The sequence below is a fragment of the Ochotona princeps genome, chromosome 19 (assembly GCF_030435755.1).
Source record: "Ochotona princeps isolate mOchPri1 chromosome 19, mOchPri1.hap1, whole genome shotgun sequence".
Taxonomy (NCBI): Eukaryota; Metazoa; Chordata; class Mammalia; order Lagomorpha; family Ochotonidae; genus Ochotona; species Ochotona princeps.
Genome location: NC_080850.1, coordinates 6,669,819 through 6,696,213, shown reverse-complemented (window position 1 = coordinate 6,696,213; position 26,395 = coordinate 6,669,819). Strand labels below are relative to the sequence as shown.

Here is a 26,395-nt window from a genome sequence, read left to right as displayed (position 1 = left end):
GACAAGACAATATTGCAGTAATCCAGACAAAATTTGATATTGGCTTTGGCAGGGGGAGTGGTAAGAAGTGGTTGGAGTCTGTATATATTTTAAAAATAAGACAAATCATGTTTTTTAGTGGATTGAATGAGCAGTATGAGAAGGGAAAAGGACAGTTGAGGGAGTTTAGCATAAGCAATTTTTACAATAAATTTTTATTTTGTTTTTAATATTGACTATGTAGTTGAGAAGAATGCATACTCAAGTAGGCCTCTGATTAAGGTGGGGTGTGGTGGGGTTCTGAGGCCATTGCCTGAGTGACCTTGACAGTTCTGAGACATTGTCGGCTTTCTCACACCAGAGTTGAGAAAACCTTTCTAAAGTGTATTGGTTGACCAAGAATACCCAAGTGTATCCACAGACCTGCAAAGCATAGCCAGGAGAATTTTTTAACCTGCTCTGCTTTGCATGTTTTAATGAGGTGCTTGACATCCTCAGTTGGCTTAGATGAGACGGCTGTCATGTCGTTCATATGGCATGAGCAACTTTAAAGATAGAGCTGTCATCAGCTGTGATGGTTGTTAACGGTAGGATCAGAAGTTTCATTTGTTTGAGATGTTGAGTAGACATACAAGTGGAGATGCTGGATATGGATTTGGATGTGCGAGTCTGGGGGTTTAGAAAATAAGTCTAGCCTAGAGAAATATGAGAATCATATTTGCTAGTATTTAAACCTGCAGAGCTAAGTAATATGACTGGGGAGGGAAAAGAGAGCTAGGTGAATGTAAATACAGGAAAAAGTTTACATTTGAGCCCTGGTGTACTCCAGTGTTAGGAGGTGAGGCAGGAGAGTTGCAAGAGAGAATGAAAAGGAAGATAAAATCAGAAGAATGCGTGTCTTGAAAAAAAGAATGAGATGATCACCTGTTCCAAAAGCTGTAAAGGAACAAACTAAGATGAAGACTGAGAACCCATTGGTGTATTAACACTGGTAACCTTGAAGAGAACACTTGTAGAAGAATGGGAGTAAAAAGTTCTTTTTGAAAAGTTCTGTTACAGAGGGGAACAATATCCAGCAAGGGAAGTAGGGTCAAGTTTGTGTGTGTGTGTGTGTGTGTGTGTGTGTGCGCGCACGTGTGTCCACGCGTGTGTGTGCGCGTGCGTGTGTGTGTGTATGTGATATAAGACATAATAGCATGACTTACATTCTGATAAGAATGACCTGAAGACTGGCTTTTCCAGAAGACACTATCAGTGAATGCAGATGTTACGAGAGATTTGGACATGGTAATGAACATTTAGAATTAGATTTTCAGAAGTGGATTTATACTTTTTTATTTTTACTTATTTATTTCAGAGACAGTGAAAGGGAAAGAGACAGACAGGCAAAGCTCCCATACACAGTTCACTGCCCAAATGCCCACTGGCTAGTACTGGGCCAAACCAAAGCCAGGACCCTACAACTCAGTCTGGATCTTTCGTGTGGGTGGTAAGGCCCCAACTCTGTGATCTGCTATCCGCTGCCTCCCAGGGTGCACATAGCAGGAAACGAGAATCAGGAGTGGGAGCTGGAATTCAAACCTGGGTAGTGCAACTGGGTATAAGCATCCCAACTGGCATCTTAACTGCTATGCCAATCAACTGCCGGGGTTATACATTTCTATTTTTAGTAAATATTACCAAATTGTCCTATTTATTCCCAGCAATTTGTTTAATTTCCCACATTTTTATCAACATTGGATAGGTTTCATCTTTTTCAATTTGAAAGGGAAATATTATGTTCCCTTCCAATCTTCACAGCTTCAGTTCTGTCACAGACCGTTTGATGTCTAGGGGATTTGGCTGGTTTGTGGAAAGACCAGAGGATTAAGTGACCTCTGGAGTAAAATGTCAACAAGCCTTGCGGTTCTCTTGCCATAACTGTTAAGATGATGAATGAAGACACTCAACTTATAGAACTGTCAGCTTACTATCAAGCTCGCTTTAAAATTTTAGAGATTAAAAGGAAAAATATAAGGTAAATCAATGTAATGGATTGCTTTATAAACCAGGAAATGGATTTGTTTGTACGATCAGCTCCTCCTAAAGCAAGAACCACAATAGTCTGTTTTTACTATTGCATATTTTTCCTAGTATTCTTCTTCTGAATCACAGAAAACTGGTGGGATGTGGTGCAAACAGCCAAACTATAAAAATCCACAGCTAAAGCTGTGAAGGAACGGGGGGCAGGCAGCCAAAAGCAGACCTTAATAATTAGAGTCATGTAAATGAAAAGGATGAGAGGGAGGTGACATTATTCAATACTATACACAGATATGCAGCTCCACCTCTTCCTATTTTATACTCTGACTTCTCCAAATGTAAACTTACATGCTGTTAGGCTGCAAGAGCAAAAAATGAACCCCAGTATTGCATGTTATCATAGTTTGCAGTCACTGAGCACTGGTAAACACTGAGCGCTATGGTAAACACTTTGCCAGTAGTGCTCCTTTACTCCACACAGGGGCCTTGTGAGTTAATGTGTAGTTGTCCTCATTTTATACATAAGGAAGCTGTAACCTACAGAGATTAACAATTTGTTTACATACCTGGGTAGTAAGGAAAGAGCTAAAATTCAAACCAGGTCACTACAGTGAAAAGCCTATAATATTCATCACTGTCTTATGGACTATGTTGCTTATCTGTTCATCATCAGGTGTAGGGAGTCTCTTGAAAAAGATAGTATCCTGGAGTCAGTCACTCAGGAAAAAGGCACAAAGTTAAAACTGGGGGTGGGGAGAGTAGGCATACAGAATAGAGATCAAATTGCTGTTTGGGATACCCACATCACTGTCAAGGTGCTGGGTTCAAGTCCCAGTGCCAGATAGATAGATAGATAGATAGATAGATAGATAGATAACTTGCTTTATTTATCTTAAAAGTGACAAAAAGGGAACCAACAAAGAAATTTTGCTGCTGGTGCACCCCCAAAATGACCACAGCAGCAGGGCTAGTACAAGCCAAAACCGGGAGGCTGAAAGTCCATCCCAGTCTCCACATGGGTGACAGGGATCTGTGCGGGTTTCGTTGGTACATTAGCAGGGAGCTGGAAAAGAACCAAAGGGGCTAGGACTCCGACTTATACTCCTATGAGAGATGCTGGGATCACCGGCAGCAACTTAACACACTATACCCTCCAGCTCCACTCTTTTTTCTTTTTGGTAGTATATATTCTTTAATTTTTATTTTTGAAAATATTTACATAATTGATTGGGGTGGGAGGGGTCAAGGATTAGGAGAAAGTGGGTGAGACCATTATTTCCACATTTTCTTGTTCCTGCTGTATTTGTGGGAAGGGTGGGAGAAAAGGGGAGAAGCCACACATAGCCTCCTAACTGCCTCAGTACTCAGGGATGATGAATAGCCACCTGATGTCATCCCAGGGTCCCCAATGTGGAGCATGTTCTAAGGGTTCTGTTCAAGTGGTTTCAGTAGTTCTGACATGCTGTCGATCTCACAGATCCATGGTTGAGGAACTCCTCTCCTTCCAAGGTCCATTGGTTGACATAGTCCACCTTAGAGTCTCCATTCACCCAGAAATTTGCTCTCAAGGCTTGGCTGAGATAGTTAACCAATTTGTTCTGCCCTGTTTCCTGTGTGATGGTCCCAGATATCCTCCACAGGCTCCAGTAGACTGCCAAATCTTCTAAATGCATCTGGGTGTACTATCCATTGCTTCATCTTTTCCACTGGGGAGACCCAATTCTGACATATGCCCTCCACAATCAGATCACATGTCCTGCCACTCTCCCCATGGTTGGATTTCTGAGTCCAGCAGTTTAGTTGGGGGGACCCTCAAAGAAATCTTGTCTGAGGTGACCCTAGATGTGACCTTCCGTGTGTTTACCAGTACTGGTTCTAGCTCACTCCATTACCCACATCAGCCTACACACACACACACACACACACACACACACTGGTAGTTGCAATTGCTAGGTCATATTTCCAGCCTCGGTTCTTATATAAACCAGTGGATTCTGCAGCCCAACCCAAACCTGCCCACCACACACTCAGCCCTCACATACACCATCAGGAGCTGTGGCCCAAAGATTTTTGGAACAACCCCTAAAAACTCCACTTAGTCAGCCTCCAGCCTTGGTTCCTGTGCCTACCAGTATGTACAATGGAATAGTCTATCCCACATCCCATTCAGCTCTTATACACATCCTTAACTGTTACAACCTAACTCAATCCAATTGACTGCACCCTCTAGACCTCACTCATTGCCAGTAGTGCCACCACCTGTCTAACCAGGCCTGCCCCAAGTCCTGGTTCTCATGCTCACCAGTGAGCCAGTTCTGCTCTTGACTCCAGCTTCCTGCTAATGCACATCATGGGAGGTAGCTCAGTGTCTTTGCAAGAGAGAGACTGGGAGGCTAAGGTGGAGTTCAAGCTCCTGACTAGGGTTTAAGCATGCTCTGGTTTTTAGTGGACATTTGGGAAATGAGCCAATAGACCTCTTTATCTGTCTCCTCTTTCTCAATTAAATAAATGTTTTGTTGTTCAAGAAATATTAGAACATTTTTATAAATAGATCTGAAAATCAGTCTTAGCTAAGCAAAAGGGGAAGTTTTTGCATCTTTCTCTGTCCGTCTCTAGATGTTGAGACTCTTGAATCTAAATCTTGAGAGAAGTCTGGAAGGGTGCTTCCAAGTATTGAAAGCTGGCAACCACCAAAGTCCTCTCTGTTAAGAATAGAGAGTATAAGTCAAGAAGGAAGAACTAAAGTAGTTAATATAAGCGAATAATGAGGAAACTACTTTTGATAAGCCAAATTATCATGCCATCTTTTATGCTTATTTCCCAGTCATTTCCCCTTATCATTGAGTGATAATTCTTGCTGGGCTACAGCAAGTACAACAATAACAATGACAATTCCATTGTTCTTATGTCCCATTTCCAAATTACGGCCTTTGGACAGATGTATTATTCAATTCACATCATTCTTTTCCCCTAACCCTGATAAAACCTCAGTAACCATTTTACTAAGGTTGAGGTTTCTCCCCAACCCCCAATTATAGCATATGCAGTCAGTGGCAAACAAGTAGTTTTTCCTGTTGGTCCTAACCTTTGAAAGTTTCATGAAGGAAACTATCATTTCCTATTGTGCTACAGTGATCCTACTAAAAAGTAGTAAGAGTTAGTGTTCCCATTGCTGCCAGCCATGAATGCCATCGTTTCCAGTGTAATATAGATCCCACTTGTAGGAAGTAAATGCTGGAAAGGTAGGAGTTGTGCTTCTTTAGGTGTGTGGTGGAGCAAAGAGGATAAGAATTGTCATACTGAAAGTGGACCATCAAAACCAAACTTCAGCCCTATGGCCTCTGCTTTCTCTCTGTTTTATTTTAAGTTTTTTGAAGACTGGGTCTCCAATTTCAATAAGTACTGTTGAATACATATTGAATAAAGGTGAATAGCAGTAAATAAATGATGGTTGACCAAACCTTCTTCATCTTTTATAGCTACAAGTGAATGCTGAGCACTTGAGCAAAATGAGATACAATTTCCTCTTCAAAAATATTAGTCAGGCACAGGCATTTGGAACAAAGGTTAAATACCACTTGGGACACCCACATCTTGACTCAAAGTTTAATTCTGGGATCTGCTTCATGCCAGCTTCCTATTAGCACACTCTCAGAATTAGCCAGTGATGGCTTAATTAATTGGGTTCCTGCCACCTGCTTGAGGTACCCAGTTTAAGTTTCAGGCTCGTAATTTTAGTCTGATCTACCCCCAACTGTTGTGGACATTTGGAGAATAAACCCGTGGATGGAAGATTCTCTCTTTCAAATAAATGAAATATTTAAAAATATTTATCAGTTGCAGGTTGTGGTACAACGGATTAAGCTGCTGCTTGGGATACCCACATCTCATGGCAGAGTGCCTGGGATATAGTCCCACCTCCATTTCCTATCCACCTTCTAGCAAATATACCTAGGAGGTAACAGGTGATGTCCCAAGTACTCGAGTTCCTAACACCCATATGAAAAACCCAGATGGAGTTCCCAGCTTCAGCCTAGCTCAGCCCTGGTTGTTGTGGCAATTTGAGGAGTGATTCAATGAATAAAAGATTCCCCTGTTTCTTTCTTTCCCTTTCATCCTTTCTTTCTTTTTCTTTCTTGCTCTCTCTCTCTCTTTTATTCCCTCCTCCCCTTTTAGTCCCTTTCAAATAAGTACACAAATCTATTTAAAAGTTTCTCATTGTGTTGCATGTTTGTAATAGTGTATTAATTACCCTTAATACATATATATCTGACATGCTCCAAAAATCCAGACATGTATACACAATTACAATGTGTAACAAGTATGGCAAAATAAAAGTTGTGAACTAATCCTTCTTGATGATACATTTTCCAGATCTTTACAATCAAGTGTGTTTTCTTGCATCTTTTCCTACAGAATATAGAACCTTGTCTTTCCCCCCAAAATTTTCTGATTAAATAGACCCCAACAGTTTGCCTTCTTTCATCCACCTTGACCTTACCAACAAACACAGAATTTATGAATGACCTCCCCTCCTCTGAAATTACCCTAGCTTTTTCCATCACATATACAGTCTGTTCTTCCTTGAGACATAGAAAAAAATATCTGCCTTGATTTAATTAAACTTGAGGTAAAGGTAGGAAAGCAATTGTTTAAAATGTCCTCCTCAGAACCCCATGTTCTTTCGCCTCCCTCCATTTGCACCTCATCTAGAATACAGGCCTCTCTACTTGGGAAACTGCATTTGAGCTTTCAGACAACCTGTTCTCTTGTCCTAAGTGCTAATCTCTTCTTCTATCCCACAACAATTTGACATGGCTATTCGGTAGCATGTATGGAATTATTATTTGCAGATCTGCTTTCAGACCAGATTTAACTCTTTCAGAGCAGATTTGGTTTTATTATTTGTGCTTTTATCCCAGTACCTCATACGTGAGAACTTAACAGCTTAACCATAAATGCTGTGATACCGAATTGATTATTTATAGAACTGCTGTTATCTCTAAGATAAGTTAGGATGAGATTATGAATTTGGGATTGAGTAAATAATTGAAGACATGCTTCAACCGTCCACTCAATGTATTTTTTTCATCTGGGTGTATGAATTATAAGCAAATCGACGTGGGTTTGTACGGCTGCACAGAAAACACTTGCATGGGAATGTTCAGTAAAGCACATTTATGAGAGATACCTCTCCTCTGGTCTAGTCCTGTATCTTGCTGCTAAAAATACTGGTCCTTCTAAACCTCCCAGTACACACAAGATAACTGTAATTTAGATATTCACAGGATTCAAGTAAGGCAAAAGAAGGAATATGATATTCATGAAATAAGAGTATTTATTTTAGGAATTGGAGTTTATACAATCTTGGAGGAAGATAAATAAATAGGTGCAGAAGGAGAATTGAAGATTCAAGAAAAGAAATAACAGATGAGCCCTCCTGAAATGGGAGGATGGATGGACAAGTTCTGCCTTCTAGGTGTCCCTGCCAGAGCTTGTCTAGCTGCTGGAGTGAGGCCATGACAGGACACAGGGTGGAGGAGTTGGCAGGGTGACATAGAAGTCAGTGGAAGGCTGCTGGCTCTGCAGAGCGGCTGCTTCTGTAGGCTTGTTGTCAGGTGTTTGGTGGTGGGCTTGGGCTCATTGGTCAGCAGGGCTGGTAGTTCTAAACACAGAACATATAAGAACAAAGACAAACGGGAGCCGAGAAGTATTCCTCCATATTACTCTCAGCATCTTTAACCACAGTGACCTTCAGAGAGTCATGGTGGCTGCTTCACATTCAGCCTCCAGATGCACAGTGACTTCAGTTTTGGCCACTTCTACTTCCAGCCATAGAAAGGTACAAATTCTAGAAAACTTATTTAGCCAGTTTGACACAGTATAAATCACCACAACATACCCCTAAGTTTTATAAATACAGGTTATTTTTGCTTGTGTGTGTGTGTGTTCAGTTTTTTTTATTTGCTTGAAAGACAATTAGAGAGATAGAATCTTCCATCTGCTGGCTCACTCTCCAAATGGCCACAACAGCTCATGCTTGGACCAAGCTGAAGCCAGGAGCCAGGAATTCCATCTGGGTCTCCCACATGGGTGGCAAGGATCCAGACACTTGGGCCAAATTCTGTTTCCTTCCCAGATATGTTAGTTAGAGAGGTGGACTGGACTGGATTGGACTGGATAGGACAGCTGGGAGTTGAATCAGCGTCCTTAAGGGATACTGGTGGGTTTAACCACACCTATTCCTGTTTTCAGTTTTAGAAGCAGTGCTCACTTGAGCAGGAAGCAACAGGAATAGGGAATCTGTGTGAATTTATGTATTTTTAAGAAAGAATGTGAGATATTACCTAGTGATGTATCTTACTACTATACATTTCAGAAACAAAATTGTTGACTGTAAATAAGAACTACCTCAGGAAATTGTAAGGTAATTACATAAACAGTTCCTTGTCCTTTGATGACTAGCATAGAATAAATATACTTTTTAAAGCAGCCGTCCCAAGATATTTTGTAAAAGGCATCTAAAGAGGAAGAGTAACATTTACTGAGCAATAAATGTGTCATATTTTCATTTAACTTATGTACCAAGTCCCTAATTTAACCCAAAAATCAAGTTCATATTAAACACTTAAAATTCTTCCAGAAATTAGAGTGATTTATGTTTCAGTCAGGCTATTTTTCACTCTTGGCTTAACTGATTATTTGACCTTACTTTGAAAAATATTTTTTATTGAAGGAATAACATATACATCAAAATACACAAAGTGAACTAATCTTGAGAGTACAGCTCAATGAACTTTTACATATCTATTTCTATATACACGTAATTATCTAGCTGAAAATACGCAGCTAGGCCAGTACCCTAAATTGATTTTCCCGGAGCTCTTTGTTCTTCCCAGGTAAAAACTGTCCTGTGTTTTATGTTTCATTACAATGGATAGTTCAGTTTTTGAACTGGTGCTGGGGGAAGTAGAACATCAGCAGGAAAGTGAAAATGTTACATAGTGTGCCCCGTAACTGTTGCTTTGAACTGCATCTACTTAATGTCACTTTCTCTTTCTGCTTTTACCCTAAAACAGGTAATCAGATCCTGTCCCTTGGGAGCCTCTCCAAAGATCAAATGTATCCAATGAAACTCAAGGGCGTCTCCATCTGCTATTCAGCTCTCAAATCTGCCTTGTGTGGAAATTATGTCAGCTTTGGCGTCTTCAAGTTGTATGGGGACAACCATTTTGACAATGTACTCCAGGCCTTTGTCAAAATGCTGCTGTCTGTGCCCCACAGTGACTTGCTAGTAAGCCATCCTGCATCCTGGGAGTTTTTGTGTGAAACGTGACCCACAGCGCTGCCAGGAAGCCTGGGGGTTAGAATAGCACCACAGCGTTTTATGTCTAAAGAGAGCATACTTCATTGAACTTACAGAATTCGGACAACCATAGGCACTGTATATGTATAATTTCATGTGCACATTGAGAAAGTTGCAGCTAGTATTTTCTAACAAATTGGTCATCCAATTGTCTTTTGATCACCAGAGTGCTCACAGTCTTCTGCATATAGAGAAAGTGTAATTAGTATTTTCAGTTAATGGCTTATAACTATAGAAAAGACATTTTTAAAAATGTATTTTTTTATTGGAAAGGCAGATATACAAAGATCTTCGCTCTACTGGTTTACTCCCCAAGTGGCCGCTACAACTGGAGCTAAGCCTATCCAAGGCCAGAAGCCAGGAGCTTTGGAACCTGCAGGAGGTCTCCCTTGCAGGTTCAGGGTCCAACGCTTTAGGCCATGCTCTGATGCTTCCCTAGGCCACAAGCAGAGAGCTAGATGGGAAGTAAAGCAGCTGGGACACAAACTGGCACCCATATGGGATCCCGGCAGATACAAGGCGAGGATTTAGCCACTAGGCCACCGCACCAGGCCCAGAAAAGATCTTATAACCATCCAGGAAAGATCTTTCCTGCAGTAGGGCTGGCTGCCAATTCCACCCCTGCCCCCTCTGCGCCCGCCCCACCACCCACCCACTTCATTCCACTCTGACTTCTCCCACCATTCATTTCCATTAAAACTCTGAGGTGGTGCATGGAGTGCCAAAGCAAAAGCTAAGCAACGTGATGTGTAGTCCCAGTGTTGCCACGCATTGGTCATTTACCTTGAACGAATCTCTTGTTTCTACCCTATGAAAATGAGCAAGTTAAACTGATTTGTGTATTCCTTTTTTACTCAACCAGCAAATATCTATAATTTATGTCAGTGAACTATTTTAACAAGCATCCCACATGATTCTCATGAAAGTGTTCTTCAACCTTTCCAGCCCATCAGAAATACCTGGTGGACTTGCTGAAATTCAAATCCACAGCCCCCTCCACTGAGCTATTTCCTTGTAAGACTTTTCTCTTTTTTTAATATCTGCCTGGGGACCCAGAATGTAGTATGTACCTGGTGTGATACATTCATGATTACTTGGTGAATGCTCAAATCCATGTTCAGGCTTGCTTCATGCGTTCCCACCTGACCCCTCCCTAAGTCACAAGTAAGATCTGAGGCCCCTTTATTGCCTGTGGGAGAAACACTGCTTGAACAGCAAGTTGACCACTGCTCCCTCTGCCACCTTCCTAAACTAACCTACATGGGATCACGGCTGAGGCCCAGGTTCCTCATCCTCTTTATCATAGAATGCAGTTATTGAAGGCTCTGCCTGGATGACAGAAATCACAAAGGGAAAACTTGAGTCAGATCAGCCATGTCGCCACCACTTCCTCTAAGGGACTCCTCACTGCAGTTGAAATCCAGCAAGAAACTGGAGTGGTTCTAAGATTTTTCTCTTACATTTCTCTAAATCAAGCAAATCTCTAGTTAATTGTCAAACTCAAGAAAACATATAAGAGTCAGCGTCTATGTTACACATATTTCAGACCCTGACACCAGATTTTTCTCTTACCTTTTCTCTAAATCAAGCAGATTCGTTATTCTGAAACTAGAGAACGCATGTAAGACTATCAGCACCTGTGTTACAAGGGGCGTTGCAGACCCTCACCCGAGAGTTTTTCACGTAGGTAGTATGGAGTAGATAATCAAGCAACTGCTTTTAACAAGCACCCCGAGTGAGGCTTATGGAGGTAGTCTTAATCTCACTTTAAGAAATGCTGCTCTGATGTATCTGTCTTAGGAATGCCATGCTATATGTGTTGGGCTTGCATTTGAAGTTTTCAAGTGTCTTTTTCATGTACCTATCTTATGCCTATAGTAGATGGTAAAAATTAGTCTAATGAGATGGGTTGGCATTTGTATGTACAGCAGATTATGATATTTAACGCTATTACAATAGCAAATTTCTTTGTGTTTAACAAATGGCAACATAAGGTTGCATTACACTATTTAACTCTGCCCAGTGTTAAACTATTCCAGTGTGGAAAAATGATTCACACGATTTTCTTTTTTTTTTTTTTTTTAATTTTTTTTATTAATTATTATGCATTATGTGACAGTTTCATATGCTCTGGGAATCCCCCCACCCCTCCCCCCTGGTGGATTCCTCCACCTTGATGCAGTATTACAGTTCAAATTCCATCAAGATTCTTTCCTTGCAAACATATACCCAGCATAGAGTCCAGCTACTCATTGTCCAGATGGGTTGAACAGTTTGTTGGGGAGACCATTTCTGGTCCAAAGTCAGAGCTGGTAGAATATCATCCCAGTCAATTAAGAGTCTCAATATAACATTAACAGCAATTTGTAACATTATGGAATTGACAAGGTTTTGCGTAACCAGTATGTTAAAAAAAACAAAACAAAACAAAACAAAACAAACAAAAAAAAAGAAACGATTTTCTAAATGTCATACTGCAAGGATTTAACTTGTATGTTAGTGTTAGCCTTACAAGTAAAGCTGAAATAGGTTTCTGGAGATTCCTGTTAGAATCCCTTTAAATGCTGAATTGGGGATCTTTATGTCACTTATTCTATCGAGTTATTGACCTTGAGTTTAAGTTTACAATTTCCAGTATTATAAATGGCAATTTCCACTGGATTGCAACATGTCTTTTTCTTCCGCGTGGCTTGACATTTAGTGTTATCTCTGTGTTGTAGCAATATCGGAAACTGAGCCAGTCCTATTATCCACTCCTGGAATGTCTCACCCAGGACCACATGAGCTTCATCACCAACTTGGAGCCTCCTGTACTCCTGTATGTTCTCACATCTGTCTCAGAGGGACTCACTACTCTGGGTAAGGATCATGGAGAACATTGTTTCGTGAGGAAAAGCTGGATTGTGGTCACTGTGATGCATGTGCTTATTGAGGCTGTCATCCTATCAAGCAGGAAAAAATGGATTAGGGACCCAAACCATGAGATTAGCTTGTAACTTTTATTTGTAAGTGGAAAGTGTATTTCTTCATATTTCGATATATCGTTTATTTTTTAATCAGCTTTATTAAGGTGTAATTTACATACAGTGAAATTCACTAAGCAGTTCAGTGAATTCTGACAAATGTGTAGACACGAAACCATGAACGACAGCAACCAATATATAGAACATTTTCATCATCACAAAAAGCTCCCTTATGTCCCTTCTAATCAATCCCTTCTCCCTGCCCCCAGCCCAAGGGAACCACTATCTACTTTCTCTCACTGTAGTTTGCCTTTTCCAGAATTTTAGCTAAATGGAACCATCTAATATGAAGTTATCTGTGTCTGGCTTCTTTAATTTAACATAATGCCTTTGAGATCCATCTGTGCTGTTTTGTTACAAGTTAAGTTTATTCCTTTCTATTGCTGAGTGTTATTTTGCTATGAGGATTACCACAGTTTGTTCACCCATTCACAGGAAATCAGAGATTGGGTTGTTTCTATTATTTACTAATTTGAATTCAACCACTGTTAACATTCGTGTACAAGTAAACAGGTTTATTTAATTTCCCTTAAATAACTTAAAGTACGATTTCTGATATGTGTTTAACATTTTAAGAACTGAGCAACTTTCCCTAGTAGCTGTTCCATTTTGCTCCCACCAGTATGAGGGTTCCAGTTGCTCCACATTCTCACTGACACTCAGTACTCTGTTCATCTTAGCCATTCTAGTAGCTGTGAAGTATATCACTGTAGCTTTAACTTGTGTTTCACTATGACTGATGATGTAAGCATCCTTTGCTGCTTATTTGTTATTCATGTATCTTCCTGGTAGTGTATGTATGTATGTAAGTTTTTACCCATTTCTTTAATTTTTTTAATTGTGAAGTCAGATCTACAGATTAGGGTAGACAGAGACAAAGATCTGTCTGTTGGTTCACTTCCCAAGTGGCTACAACAGCCAGAGCTGAACTTCAATCCGAAGGCAGGAGCCAGGAGCTTCTTCTGGGTCTGCCACATGGGTGCAGGGTCCCAATGCATTGGGCCGTCCTCGACTGCTTTCCAGGCCACAAGCAGGGAGCTGGTTGGGAAGTGGAGCAACCAGGATATGAACTAATGCCCCTATGGGATCCTAGTGGTTGCAAGGCCAGGACTTTAGCCACTGGGCTACCCACCAGGCCCAGTTGTTGTTATTGTTATTGTTATTGTTATTGTTATTGTTATTGTTATTGTTTTAATCTTGTTACTAAGCTGTAAGAATTGTTACATCCTGAATCCAAATTGTATGCCAAATATTTTGCAAAATTTTTTCAGCATGTATATTGTTCATATAATTGCCTCACAGTATCTTCCTAAGGGCAGTTTCTAACTTTGAGAAAATTCAAATTTTGTTATGATTTATGTTTTGTAGTCTTATTCCCAAAATGTTTGGCTAACCCAAGGCTGTAAAGATTGCATTTGTGTTCTTCTAAAGCTTTATAGGCTTAGCTCTGATGTTAAGGTCTATGGTACATTTGGATTTAACTTTGTATATGATAGGAAGTAAAAGATGTAGATATTCAATTGTTCCATTATCTTTTGTTCAGAAAATCTTTTACTTGTTGAATTACCTGGTGCTACTACTATATTATCCTAATTTTATGGTAAATCTTGAAGTTGGGTGGTATAGCCCGCTAGTTTTGTTTTTCCTGTTTTAAAACTTTTGTTGGTTGTCCTGGGTCTTGGTCTTTTTCATATCATTTTTAGCATTTTTTAGACTTATTTATTTATGGAAAGGTAGAGTTAGAGAAAGAGCAAGAAGGAGAGCTTCCATCCTCCGGATCGCTCCCCAGATGGCCACAATAGCTGGGATTAGTCTAGGTCAAAGCCAGGAGTCCAGAACTCCATCCGGCTCTCCCTCATGGTGGGCAGGAGCTCATCCCACCCAGGCACGTTAACAGCGAGGCTGAATGAGAAGTGGAGAAGTCTGAATTTGAACTGCTACTCATATGGGATGCTGGCCTAGCAGGCAGGGCTACCTGCTGTACCACAGTACTGGCTCCTAGAATCAACTTATCCTTTCTCCTGCTTTAAAAAAAAAAAAATGTATATATATATTCCATATATATATGAAAATTTTGACTGGGATTTCACTTATACCTTAATTGATATAATTAGTTGACATATAACCATATTGAGTATTTAGTTCCAGAAAAATGGCTATCTTTCTCTTCCATATCCTTTCTCAATAGTGCTCTGTGGTCTTGAGTTAGAAATATCTTATATTTATAAGAATTTTTTATGGTTCCATGAATATTAAAGTTTCCAGTTTTCTTTGCTACCAAGTATAATTGCAGTCATTTTTTAAAAAAATTTATTTTTTGTTTTCATTACAAAGCCAGATATACAGAGAGGAGGAGAGACAGAGAGGAAGATCTTCCGTCCGATGATTCACTCCCCAAGTGAGCGCAACTGCTGGTGCTGTGCCGACCTGGAGCCAAGAACCAGGAACTTCTAGGTCTCCCACATGGGTGCAGGGTCCCAAGGCTTTGGGCTGTCCTCGACTGCTTTCCCAGGCCACAAGCAGGGAGCTGGTTGGGAAGTGGGGCTGCCAGGATTAGAACCAGCGCCCATATGGGATCCCGGCGCATTCAAGGTGAGGACTTTAGCTGCTAGGCCACAGCACCGGGCCCAATTGCAGTCATTTTTTATATGGACTGTGTCCTGCAGATTTGCTAAGCATGTTATTTCTGGTAACCTTTTGTGTGTTTCTTAAGGCATTCTACGTAGATAGTCTTACTTGTTCTTTTCAATCTCTGGCATTTTTTTTTGCAGTATCAGATTGAATAGAACTTAGAATGCTGCAAAGTTAAATACAAATGATAATAGCAAACATCTTTTCCTTGTCTACAGTGTTAGGGGGAAAGCATTCTCAGTGTCCATTAATAGGATATATGGGTTTTCATTTTTGGTCGATTACTACATTACATTAATGTTAATACACTGAATGATATTCAAATGTTATACCAACAAATTTGCTGAAATTTTGACTCAGATCTTTGCAATATGATCATGATGGATGCCAATGTGCCCTTCTATAGGTCTTGTAGTTTTCTGTTGTCATAGCTTTGCTGGGTTTTAGTGTGCATCCAGTACCCTCATAAAATGAGTGAAGAATGTTACCTCCTTTCCTACTTTCTCAAAGTTTCTGTAGGATTGTTATCAGTTCTTTCTTAAATGTTTGATAGAATTCTTCAGTGAAACTATCAGGCCAGGGTTTTTCTTTGTTTTGAAGGCTTTGAATTGAAAATTAAAATTCTTTCATAAATATATTGTCAATACACTTATCCGCATACTGAAAGGCATTTGGCGGTTTATGTCTTCAAAGGAATTTGTTTATTTCATCTAAAATTTAGCTAATGTAATTGACTTGAAATTGTTCAAAAATACACTTGTTACCTAATTTCATGTCTGTAGATTCTGTAATGATGTTCGCCTTTAATTCCTGATATTGGCACCTTGTGTTTTCTCTATTTTTCTCCTTGATCATATGGCTGCAAGTTTATCAATTGTATTGCACAAAGCTGTTCCTAGTTATTTTTCTCTGTTTCTTTTCTGCTATCATTTTACTAAAATATGCTTAAGCTTGCTATGCTTTTTCTTTTTTTAAGATATATCTTATTTTTACTGGAAAGTCAGATTTTACACAGAGAAAGAGAGATAGAAAGATCTTCCGACCACTGATTCATTCCCCAGGTGGCTGCAATGTCCGAAGTTGAGCCAATCCGAAGCCAGGAGCCAGGAGCCTCCTCAAGGTCTCCCCTGCAGTAGCAGGGTTCTAAGGCCTTGGACCATCCTATACTACTTTCCCAGGCTACAAGCAGGGAGCTGGATGGGAACTGAAGCAGCTGGGACATGAACCAGCACTTCCATGGGATCCTGGCACATGCAAACCAAGGGTTTAGCCACTAGGCTATCGTGCCAGCCCAAGGTTTTTTATTTTGTATTTTTTTTTTTCATATAGAAACTTAAAACATCTTCTTAGACCTTTCTTTTCTACTAAACGTGTTTGATGCTTTAAATATTGCTGTAGCTGTACTTCACAAGTTTTGATATCTTTGTTTTTAGTTTTACTCAGTTCATAAGTATTTTCTAATTGCCCTGCTAAACTTTTTGATCTGAAGGGCTGTTGCATAGAATAATTCGCATTGTTTAATTTGTGTGCATTTGGAGATGTTCCTGATTTCTTCCTGTGACCTAGTTTTATTCCAGTGTCACAGTATACTCAGTGATGTCTATACCTTTTCAGCATGTTGAGATTCTTTAATGATCTGAAGTGTGTGAATGAACACTTGAAATGAATGTATGCCCTGTTGTTAGGAAGCATATTCTAGAAAGTTCCTATCTAGTTGACTGATAGTGTTCAGACCTGTGTGCTTACTGGTGGCTTGTCTGTTTTCTATTCTATAATAGCAAGAGGGAAGCTTTGAAGTCTTCAGGCACATAAATATTGTATTATTACATTTATTTATGTTTATTATTTTAATGCTTATGTTTTATTATTTATTATATTAATTATTGTTTATTATCACACTTTATTATTACATCATATTTCCTTGATGAATTTGCCCTTTTATGATTACAAGATAACCTTCTTTTTCTTTGATAATTTGTGTCTTTTTTTGTTTTTTACATTTTGTTAAAAGGCAGAGAGACAGCAACCCCCCACCACCACCACCACCATCCAAATACCTGCCAAGCTGGAACTTGGCCAGGCTGAAGCCAGGAGGCAGAAACTCAACTGGAGTCTCCACAAGGGCCACGAGATCCAAGTGCTATGACAGGAAGCAGAGCTGGGACTCACACCCAGCCAGTTCAGTATGGGAGCATCCCGGCTGGTGTCTGTAACTGCAAGGTTGGAACACCTGCCGCGGTGAAGCATTCTAAGTGATACTTACAATTATTTACAAAACTCAGGCGTGAGGTTAGTCACTGCCACAGGAAGCGGGCTGTGCTAATGCTTTGCTGACTCATCTTGCATAGATACATCTCTCCTGACCTCTTCAGCTTCTCTGTTCCAGCTTGACAGACCTTTGTGTTTACAGTGAGCCCACCCAGAGAATCCAGAATCATCTCCCTGCTGTAAAGTCATCTGATTAGCAAATTTAATCCCATGTGTAACCATAACTTCATTTTTCCATGAAACCTAATATATTCACCAGTTCTGGTGAATGCATGGACGTAATTTTCAAATACATAACATTTATTTGCATCATACATTTGTATCAAATTGATCTCTGCCTTCTATTTGGTGTTAGCACCATGTACTCTAATGCATTAAGCCTATGATTCTCTCACTTTCTCTCTCTCTCTCTCTCTCTCTCTCTCTCTCGCTCAGCATGTTAGCCAAGTGTAATGAAAAGATATGCATCTGTCAGTTGTATTTATTTTTATCCTATCTGGTCTTTTTTTTGTCTTTTGCTTGCCTTTTTTTGGTATGTGTTAATTGTATATTTTTGTGAGTCCACTTTATATATATATATATATATATATCCTCTGTGGATGTATTGGACATACTGCTTTATTTTTCAGTGGTGCTCATTTAATATCTATGTCTTCAAATAATATTGCCACAGTTTATTTTCAAATTTAACAGTTCAGATAAACAGTTGGTTACTTTCAAATATCCACATCTGTCTATATTTCTAGTTCTTCCAAAACTGCTGTGTTAATTGTTCTCTCCTGTTACTCTCTGTGCTTGCATTTGGATAGTTTCTAGAGCTGTATCTTTGAGTTTGAGAGCTAGGTGCCTGGTAGGAATTGTTTGCCTTGCTTCCTCGATTTTATCTTCAACTTCTTATTTTGTTGCAAATTGAAATTATAGCTGCTGGATAACTCCAGTAGGTGAACTGTGCCCTGTGTCTTTAGGAAAAAAGACTATCTTAAAACATTGAAAGTCACTATTTAGATTTTTTTCTTACTAATGGTGGTGCATTGGCAAAGAAGCATTTGTTGGCATGAATGGATTTCAAGCAGGTCTCATTTCTGCTGCAGCCTCAATTAAGCAACTGAGAGGAAGGTACAGAAAACCTGAATCCGTGGTACAATTGCCTAGTGTCCTAAACATGACACAAAAAAATACTTTAGCTAATTATACATTACCATTTTTATTTCAAGTTATTATTTTTTTAAGATTTGCTGTTTTTATTGGAAAGTCAGATATACAGAGAGGAGGAGAAACACAGGAAAAGATCTACTGACTCACTCCCCAACACCTGGCAAACCAGGGAGTGTTGAGCCCTTCACCAAACATCTTAACAAACTTAGATTCAAGCCTAGAACCACCTATGTCCAACACTACTCGACCACTCGTTCTTTGAAATTGCCTTTCAAACTGTATTTTTCCAAGACCTTCATCTTCCTGATTCTGCTGTGTGATGAGAAGTCGAGAGCTTAAGCCAAATTTCAGCTCTGTCCTGTTCTTCCTGAGTCAGTGAAGCTGCTCTTCCCTCCACAGTTAACTTTTCACAGCAGCTTGCAGTGATGGGTTTTCCTGAGCTCGAGGGCCATTAAAGATGCATGTGCTTCCTGGGGAGACCAGTGGCAGGAGAGAGGGAGCACTTGGTTGTTGCCAGTGCCAGACAGGGTGCCAGGGAGGACAAAAGCCCATAAGCTTCAAAGTGACTTCTAACATCACCCCCCCAAACTCCAGCTGCAATTTTTTGGAAAAGATTCTAAATAGCAAGAGCTAGGGCACAATTTGAAAACAAAAACATGACTCTGCCTTTGCTTTTGGGGTTTCATTATTTGATTTTCACATAGTAGTTTGGCAGCAGAGAAAACCCGTAATAATACATCGTCCTCAGCACAATTCATTGTTTTTGACCAAATGCCCTTTGATCCTTCTGATTCCACATTTAAATCTATCGTGAAATAACATTTATCTTTATCAAAGTCCCCACCGATAAATCAGCCATAATGGAAGCTCTTCTTCATGCTTTTATTGTAAGGATATATGCTTCAGCCTTTGCATCCAAAGTGTTTACCTGGCCTTTTCACAGCTGACTCAGTGCATTGGAACCTTTTAATGCAACCTGCATGGCATATGGTCACCAAATCTATGTGAAGTCTTTATAATTTTCACATGATTGATAGCATACTGCTCTTCACTGATGAAAGCAGCCATATCTGTTTCCTGCTTGCCTTTATAGATGTTAAGTGACTTAATCCGTTTATTTTCTTGATTGGGATTTCAAATATGGGTATGTGAAGGGAAAAGAGCAATATGACTGGGCTCAGCGAGACTGTATGAGTCGTAGGCCTACGTGTTTCCCGCTACTGTGCCACCTCCTGTGCTATAAAAGCAAAAGCTTTTGTAGAAAAGCTTTGTTTCTACAAAGTAACCGAGCTAGTGGGGAAGAGAAGAGTAAACTGGGTAACTTTTCAGCCAAATGCCATTACAGTAATAGAAAGAAATCTGCTTCCTTAAGCTTTATAGCTCATTTTCCAAAGCAGTTGTCCATGTCTGTCTTTTCAGACCTTCCTTCAGCTCTTCATCCTTCAAGATCCTGTGTTGAGTACCATGTTCTGCCTGTATTTTATCTGTTATTGTTATTGTTATTCAGAGGACAAAGAGAGACGTAGAAACAAAGGGATCTCTGTCCACTGGTTCACAACTCAGATGCTCACAACAGTCAGGACTAGACCAAGCTGAAGCCAGGGCCCAGGACTCACTCCACATCTCCGCAGTGGCACAGACCAGGATGCTGCCTCTCAGCGAGCACATTGGCACTGAAGCTAGGATTCAAACCCAGGCACTCCTGTATGGGATAGGGGTGTCCCATGCAGCGACCTAACACCTGCCCCAACCACTGTATTTTAAAAATTGCTGTAGAATCTTTTCTGCTTTCCATAACATTTTGCTTTAAGATGATGTCAGAGTTTTTAAACTGTATCACTGTATCAGAGCTATGTATTACTACTAAATGAAAATCAGTGCCTTTTCTAGAAGATTTCCTTGCGTTAGTTTTGGTTACCCATCTCTTAATTCAGCTGATGTTTTACCTCTGATCTATGTTGGGCATACCACATATGTCTCTGATCCCAGAGACTAACAAAATGCATAAGTAACTATTCAAATCCTCAGGAAGTTTATAATCTACTGCTTCACAGTCCTATTTTCTTGATAATCAGCTTCTCTTTTTAGTCCATCCTGCTTTCACTTTGTCTTCTCCTGCTATTTCTATTACTAATTATAAACTCCCAAATACATTGTCAAAATGTTATCTGTCCAAAGCCTAGAAGTCTTGATATAGCCTCCTTTTTAATCATGAGAGTAAATCAGCAGTAGCTGCCATTTCTTCGAGTGTCCATTGTTTTTAAGATGTTTGATGGTTACATACATCTTTATTAATATGTAACATTTTCAGATTTATCTATTTATTGGAAAAGGCAGAGTAAAAGAGAGAAATCCTGTTTCAGTTGCATTTGCTGGTTCAATCCCTAAACAGCTGTATGGTCAGATCTGAACTAGGCAGAAACCAGGAGCCACAAACTGCATCGTGGTCTCACTGTGGTTCACGGATTCAAGCATGTGGGCCACTTCCTGCTGCCTTCCTAGGCACCTTAGCTGGAAACTGGGGCAGAAGGGGAGCAGCCAGGACTCCACCCGTAACTCCAGTATAAGTTGCTGAAAATTTGAAATGACCATTTAACCTGGTGTACCACAAGGCCTGCCCCAGCAATTACTACTAAATTAGTGATTCAAGAGCCCAGTGCAGTAACCTAGAGGCTAAAGTCCTCACCTTGTACACACTAGGATCCCATATGGGCACAGGTTCTAATCCCAGCAGTCCCGCTTCCCATCCAACTCCCTGCTTGTGGCCTGGGAAAGCAGTCGAGGATGGCCCAAAGCCTTGAGACCCTGCACCCGTGTGGGAGACCCAAAAGAGGCTCCGTGATCCTAGCTTCAGATTGGCTAAGCTCCAGCCATTGCAGCCACTTGGGCAGTGAATCATCAGATGGAAGATCTTTCTCTCTGTCTCTCCTCCTCTCTGTAAATAAGTCTTTTTTAAAAATAAATAAATTAGTGATTTAAAAATACAGACCCAGGGCCTGGCTCAATGACTCAATTGGCTAATCTCCCCCTTCAAGCACCAAGATCCCATATGAGCACCAGTTCGTGTCCTGACTGCTCTGCAAGCTCCCTGCTTGTGACCTGAGAAAGCAGTGGAGAATGGCCCAAAGCCTTGGCACCCTGCACCCTCATGTGAGACTCAGAGGAGATTTCTGGCTCCTGGCTTGTGGCCACTTGGAGAGTAGAATGGATAGAAGACGTTCTGTCAGGCCTGGTGCCATAGCCTAGTGGCCAAAGTCTGCCTTGCATGCGCTGGGATCCCATATGGGCGCCAGTTCTAATCTCCACAGCCCTGCTTCCCACCCAGCTCCTTGCTTGTGGCCTAGGAAACTGTGGAGGACAGCCCAAAGCCTTGGGGCTCTGTACCCGTGTGGGAGACCTGGAGGAGGTTCCTGGCTCCTGGCTTCAGATCAGCTCAGCTCCAGCCATTGCAGCCACTTGGGCAGTGAACCAGCAGATGGAAGATCATTCTCATTCTCTCTGTGTCTCCTCCTCTGTGTATCTGACTTTCCAATTTTAAAAAAAAAATGGAGTTCTGTCTCTCTTTATCTCTATATATCTGCTTCCCCAATAAAAGTAAATAAATCTTAAGAAATAAAATACAGACCCAGAGCATACCTGAGCCACACAGTCTTCTAGCTGTGTCGTTGGACAGATCATATAATCGCTAAGCCTTACCTTTAAATAGAGATAATAATAGTAGGTAGAGATAATAATAGTAATTATTGTGAGGGTTAAAATGGTTAATCCATGTAAATCATTTAACAGTAATAAATAGTAAGTACTCAATAAATATAAGCTCTTTTTACTAGCAGTTGGCTTATTTTCTTCTCATAAAACTCCACAACAGCACTTGTGATTGGGAAGAATAGAATTTGAAATCAGAGCTGACTTCCAGATCCATGGCTTTTCTACCACATTGTGCTGCCTTATAATCATCTGTCTGAAAAACACCCTTCCTTCTATCTCACTAAAACGGTAATCTTGCTCTGGAAAAATCTCTCTTCACAAAAACTATCTTTTTTTTTTTTAAAGATTTATTTATTTTTATTACAAAGCCAGATATACAGAGAGGAGGAGAGACAGAGGGGAAGATCTTCCATCTGATGATTCACTCCTGAAGTGGCTACAACAGCCGGTGCTGTGCCGTGCCGGAGCCAAGAACCAGGAACTTCCTCCAGGTCTCCCACGCGGATGCGGGGTCCCAAGGCTTTGGGCTGTCCTCAACTGCTTTCCCAGGCCACAAGCAGGGAGCTGGATGGGAAGTGGAGCAGCCGGGATTAGAACCAGTGCCCATATGGGATCCTGGCGCATTCAAGGCGAGGACTTTAGCCACTAGGTCATCATGCCAGGCCCAAAACTCTCTATTTTTAAGGTTTATTATTTGAAAGGCAGAGCTACATAGAGAGACACAGAAAGAGGGATCCTGCATTTCTGGTTCACTCCCCCAGTGGCCGCAATGGCTGGAGATGGACCAGTTTAAAGCCAGGAACTTATTCCAGGTCTCCCACATGGATACAGGGACCCGAGGACCTGGGCCACCTTACCCTGCTTTCCCTGGTGCATTAGCTGGGAGCTGGATCAGTAGTTGAGCCGCTAGAACTCGAAAGGGCACCTAAATGCCAGCACAGCAGGCTGAGGCTTGACGTACTATGCCAGCCCCTTACCAAACTCTCTTGATCCCCTCAACATTTTCTCAGCAGCGTGTCACTCATTTTGTACAACTGTGTACTACAGGATTTGTATACTGAGCCCTGATCTCTTTGACAGCAAGGTATGTCCTCAAGCATAGTACTTGGCATAACTAAATAAATTGCTACTTGAATTGAACCAGAAATTGAATTGCACAGAAGTTGTTAAGCTCACAGTTTTATCCAGGAATCTTTTTACTTAACGAGCACATCCCTGTGCCAGGCCCTGTAATAATCCCTGAGTTTTAAAGAGATAAGGCGAAATCCCTGTCCTGGAGGAACTTAGAGTTTGAGAAGAAGTCCTTTGCCACTGGAAATGCTCTTTCAGTGGAGACCTTGTCATCAGCTGAAGCAAACACTTCAATAATGCAAATGAATTCTTATTTATTGTTTGTACAGATACAGTTGTCTCCTCCAGCTGCTGCACCAGCTTAGACTGCATCGTCACCTATCTCTACAAGCACATAGCAAAGGAGGGCAAGAAGCCACTTCGATGCCAAGAGGCTGCCCAGGCTGCTCAGAGACTCTTACATTTTATGCAGCAAAACCCAGATATCCTGCAGCAGGTAACTGACGATGAGTCACCCGACTTGGGAAAGAGTTTCCCCCAAGCCAGCCTGGTCCCTGCCTGTCTCTTGGAGCAACATCCTGCTAAGGCCTTTTACCAGTTATTCTCGGGAGTCTTCTCCCCAGAAGTGAAAGGATACACAGGCCCCCAGGACTACCTCCCCTCAAAAAATGCCTGTGTCATTCATCTTAACTTAGTAAAGCTGAAACTTAGAAAGAGAATACTTCTTCCAAAGACCCGAGGAAGAAAATAGGGCAGAACTGGATGAAAAACACTCAATACTGATCTCTTTCCTGGAGCCTCTGATAATGCTCTCTGAAGCTTGCCTCATTAGTTCTCTGTTTTATTAAGGTAGTCCCGTACTCTAGGCTCCTAGTTTCTATCAAACAGGTTGCTAGGAACTGTCTGTTCATCATATAATAGTATGTTTTTCCAAATTTGCAAGGAGAATTCACAGCTCAGATAGTTAAGGTTATATTCCCTGGCGCACTTAACTACTAAAAAGTGAAGCCACAGTTTATTTTCAGATGTCCTTTAACTGTCTAATATGAATTGGATCCAAGTTTAATAGTGTTTCTTAAAAGTTCTGTACATCACAGAAATAGCAGGCATAAAAATGACTACATGTGCCAGAAGTATTCAGAGAGAACAATATTGTTATGGACATACCATACCATATTTTCTAATTTAAGTAACTTTGGAAAATGATGTCTCCATACTGTTTTCGCTTGTTTTCTTTTGTCAAATTATGTCCATAATAATCTGTGATTTGCAAATTTAAACACTTCAGTAGTGTCTTTTTACATGGTCATTAGTGAGCAAATAAATTGCCTGCGATCAGCAGAAAGTGGAGCCTGTAAGTAAAGAAATGATGAAAATAAAATGAGACAGCCATGGAAGAGGTTTCCTTCCTGGGTGTCATATTTGGCTAATATTTAAATGAAATTATGTAAACTTTAATTATAGTGATGTTTCAGTTAGCCACTTACCTGGCAGTGGGGGGAGAATGGAGGGAAGGTTTGTAATTCAGATTTCACATAGCTAAATAAAGGGTTTACAGGCCTGTAACTGGTACAAGCATGGAAATGTTACACCGTGTTGATAATGCGGTAAAGGTAAGAAAAAAAATGTCTCACATTTATTACATACAAGATGCAAAACTATTAAAACTCATAAGGCATCATTTCTCTGCTTAAAAAGTTTTCTTGTACGACAAAGAGACAAGTAGCTAACCTGGTGTTTGATAATTTGATTTAGGAAGCAATGACAGAGAGTGACAGAAGTCTTCTCACTTAGATTTCATAAGAACCCTGAAACATGAGTGTCATTATCCCATGTTTTAATTACTAAAGTGAAGTGCAGAAGGATCAACTGGGGAATAATGATGCTAGAATCTGAACCCAAAATCCTTATGAGTCACATCATCAGTTCTCAAATTCACCTGAAATGCCTTTTCAGATGTACCAAGACTCAGGTGAGTCTCCCCTCTCCACTCCCTGCACCCCACACAAGCACAGCTCAGTGTAGTAGCACTGGTATTTTCTCTGGGGAGAATGTTGGGGACCACCAACTTAGAGCATGTAACCACTGCATATGAAGTATGACCCCACAGGTTGTCAGGTATCAGACCCAGCCCCTGTCTCAGCAAGGAACAGGTCTACCACCGAATCATCCTGCCAGTGCTTGGCCATAATTGCAATATTGTCCTATAAACTTCAGCAAAATTTTTTAAGTTGGTAGAAAATTTCAGCAAAACTCACTAGGCAGTGGTCCTAAACAAAATACCATCAAAGTGTATTTAGCAAGTAATGTGGCTGTGCAGGAGACAATCAAGTTTGTGTTCACTCAGAATTACCATGCATTTGTTGGTTTAAGTAATTTGTGTTAATAATACTTGGTAATCTTTCACTTTATAGCCTTTGACTAAGTAGTGATATATCTTTATTACCATTGGAATACGTTCTATTTATTTGGAATGTAGGCTTTCAGATAGCATTTTAAATATTAATGACTGGTCTCTGGTAGTCAGCATAAATATGATTTGCATTAGCACTAGGTTGTATCATCTTGAGAGCCTCTGATGTCAACTATTGGGTATAGTAATATCTGACATCATCTCCTTAGGTCACTGACAACTTTGACCTCTATTCTTATGCACAGTTTCTGTCGTCTCAAAAGCTCTTTTGAATTGATTTGAAATTTTGACTCTTCCCTTTATGAGGCAGTAAAATTGATAATTATTCAGATGGGAACTGAGCGCTGAGTGAAAAATCAATTCCACCCGCTCTCTGCTGCGTATAAAATTACTTCTGAGTCGGCTGGACGGAACGGATGGCCAGAGTAAAAGCAGCAGGCAGGAGTAGTGGAAAGAATTAGCCGGACAGAGCTAATAGCCTGAAGGCATGGACTTGGAAAAGAGGGAGTGGGCCAGTTGGGGGTTATTATGAGCAGGGATGGGTCCCATTGATCATCTGTTTACATCAGCTTTCCAAGACCTTATAAATCAGGCCTGAAGAGCAAAGGAACCCAAGGCTCAGCCTCTGACCAGAGGGACTCAGTATTAGATTATTCTCATCTTCGCACTCAGATGAAAAGTGAGCCATTGATTATTCATTGGTTGCCCATTAAATGCTGTTTTTTGTAGATGATTTGCCTATCGCATAAGGTAATGAAC

At 40.5% G+C, this 26,395-nt stretch overlaps 1 protein-coding gene across 4 annotated transcripts in view; it reads left to right on the top strand.

The window, feature by feature from the left end:
* Positions 1 to 26,395, top strand: part of RANBP17 (RAN binding protein 17) — a 282,863-nt gene that overhangs the window by 230,724 nt on the left and 25,744 nt on the right. For all 4 annotated transcript variants that reach the window (XM_036497037.2, XM_004587435.2, XM_058677578.1 and 1 more), the window contains 3 exons: positions 9,081 to 9,295; positions 12,088 to 12,226; positions 23,553 to 23,719. In XM_036497037.2, the coding sequence (XP_036352930.2) occupies positions 9,081 to 9,295; positions 12,088 to 12,226; positions 23,553 to 23,719 (521 nt within the window). The remainder of the gene's footprint in view (positions 1 to 9,080; positions 9,296 to 12,087; positions 12,227 to 23,552; positions 23,720 to 26,395) is intronic.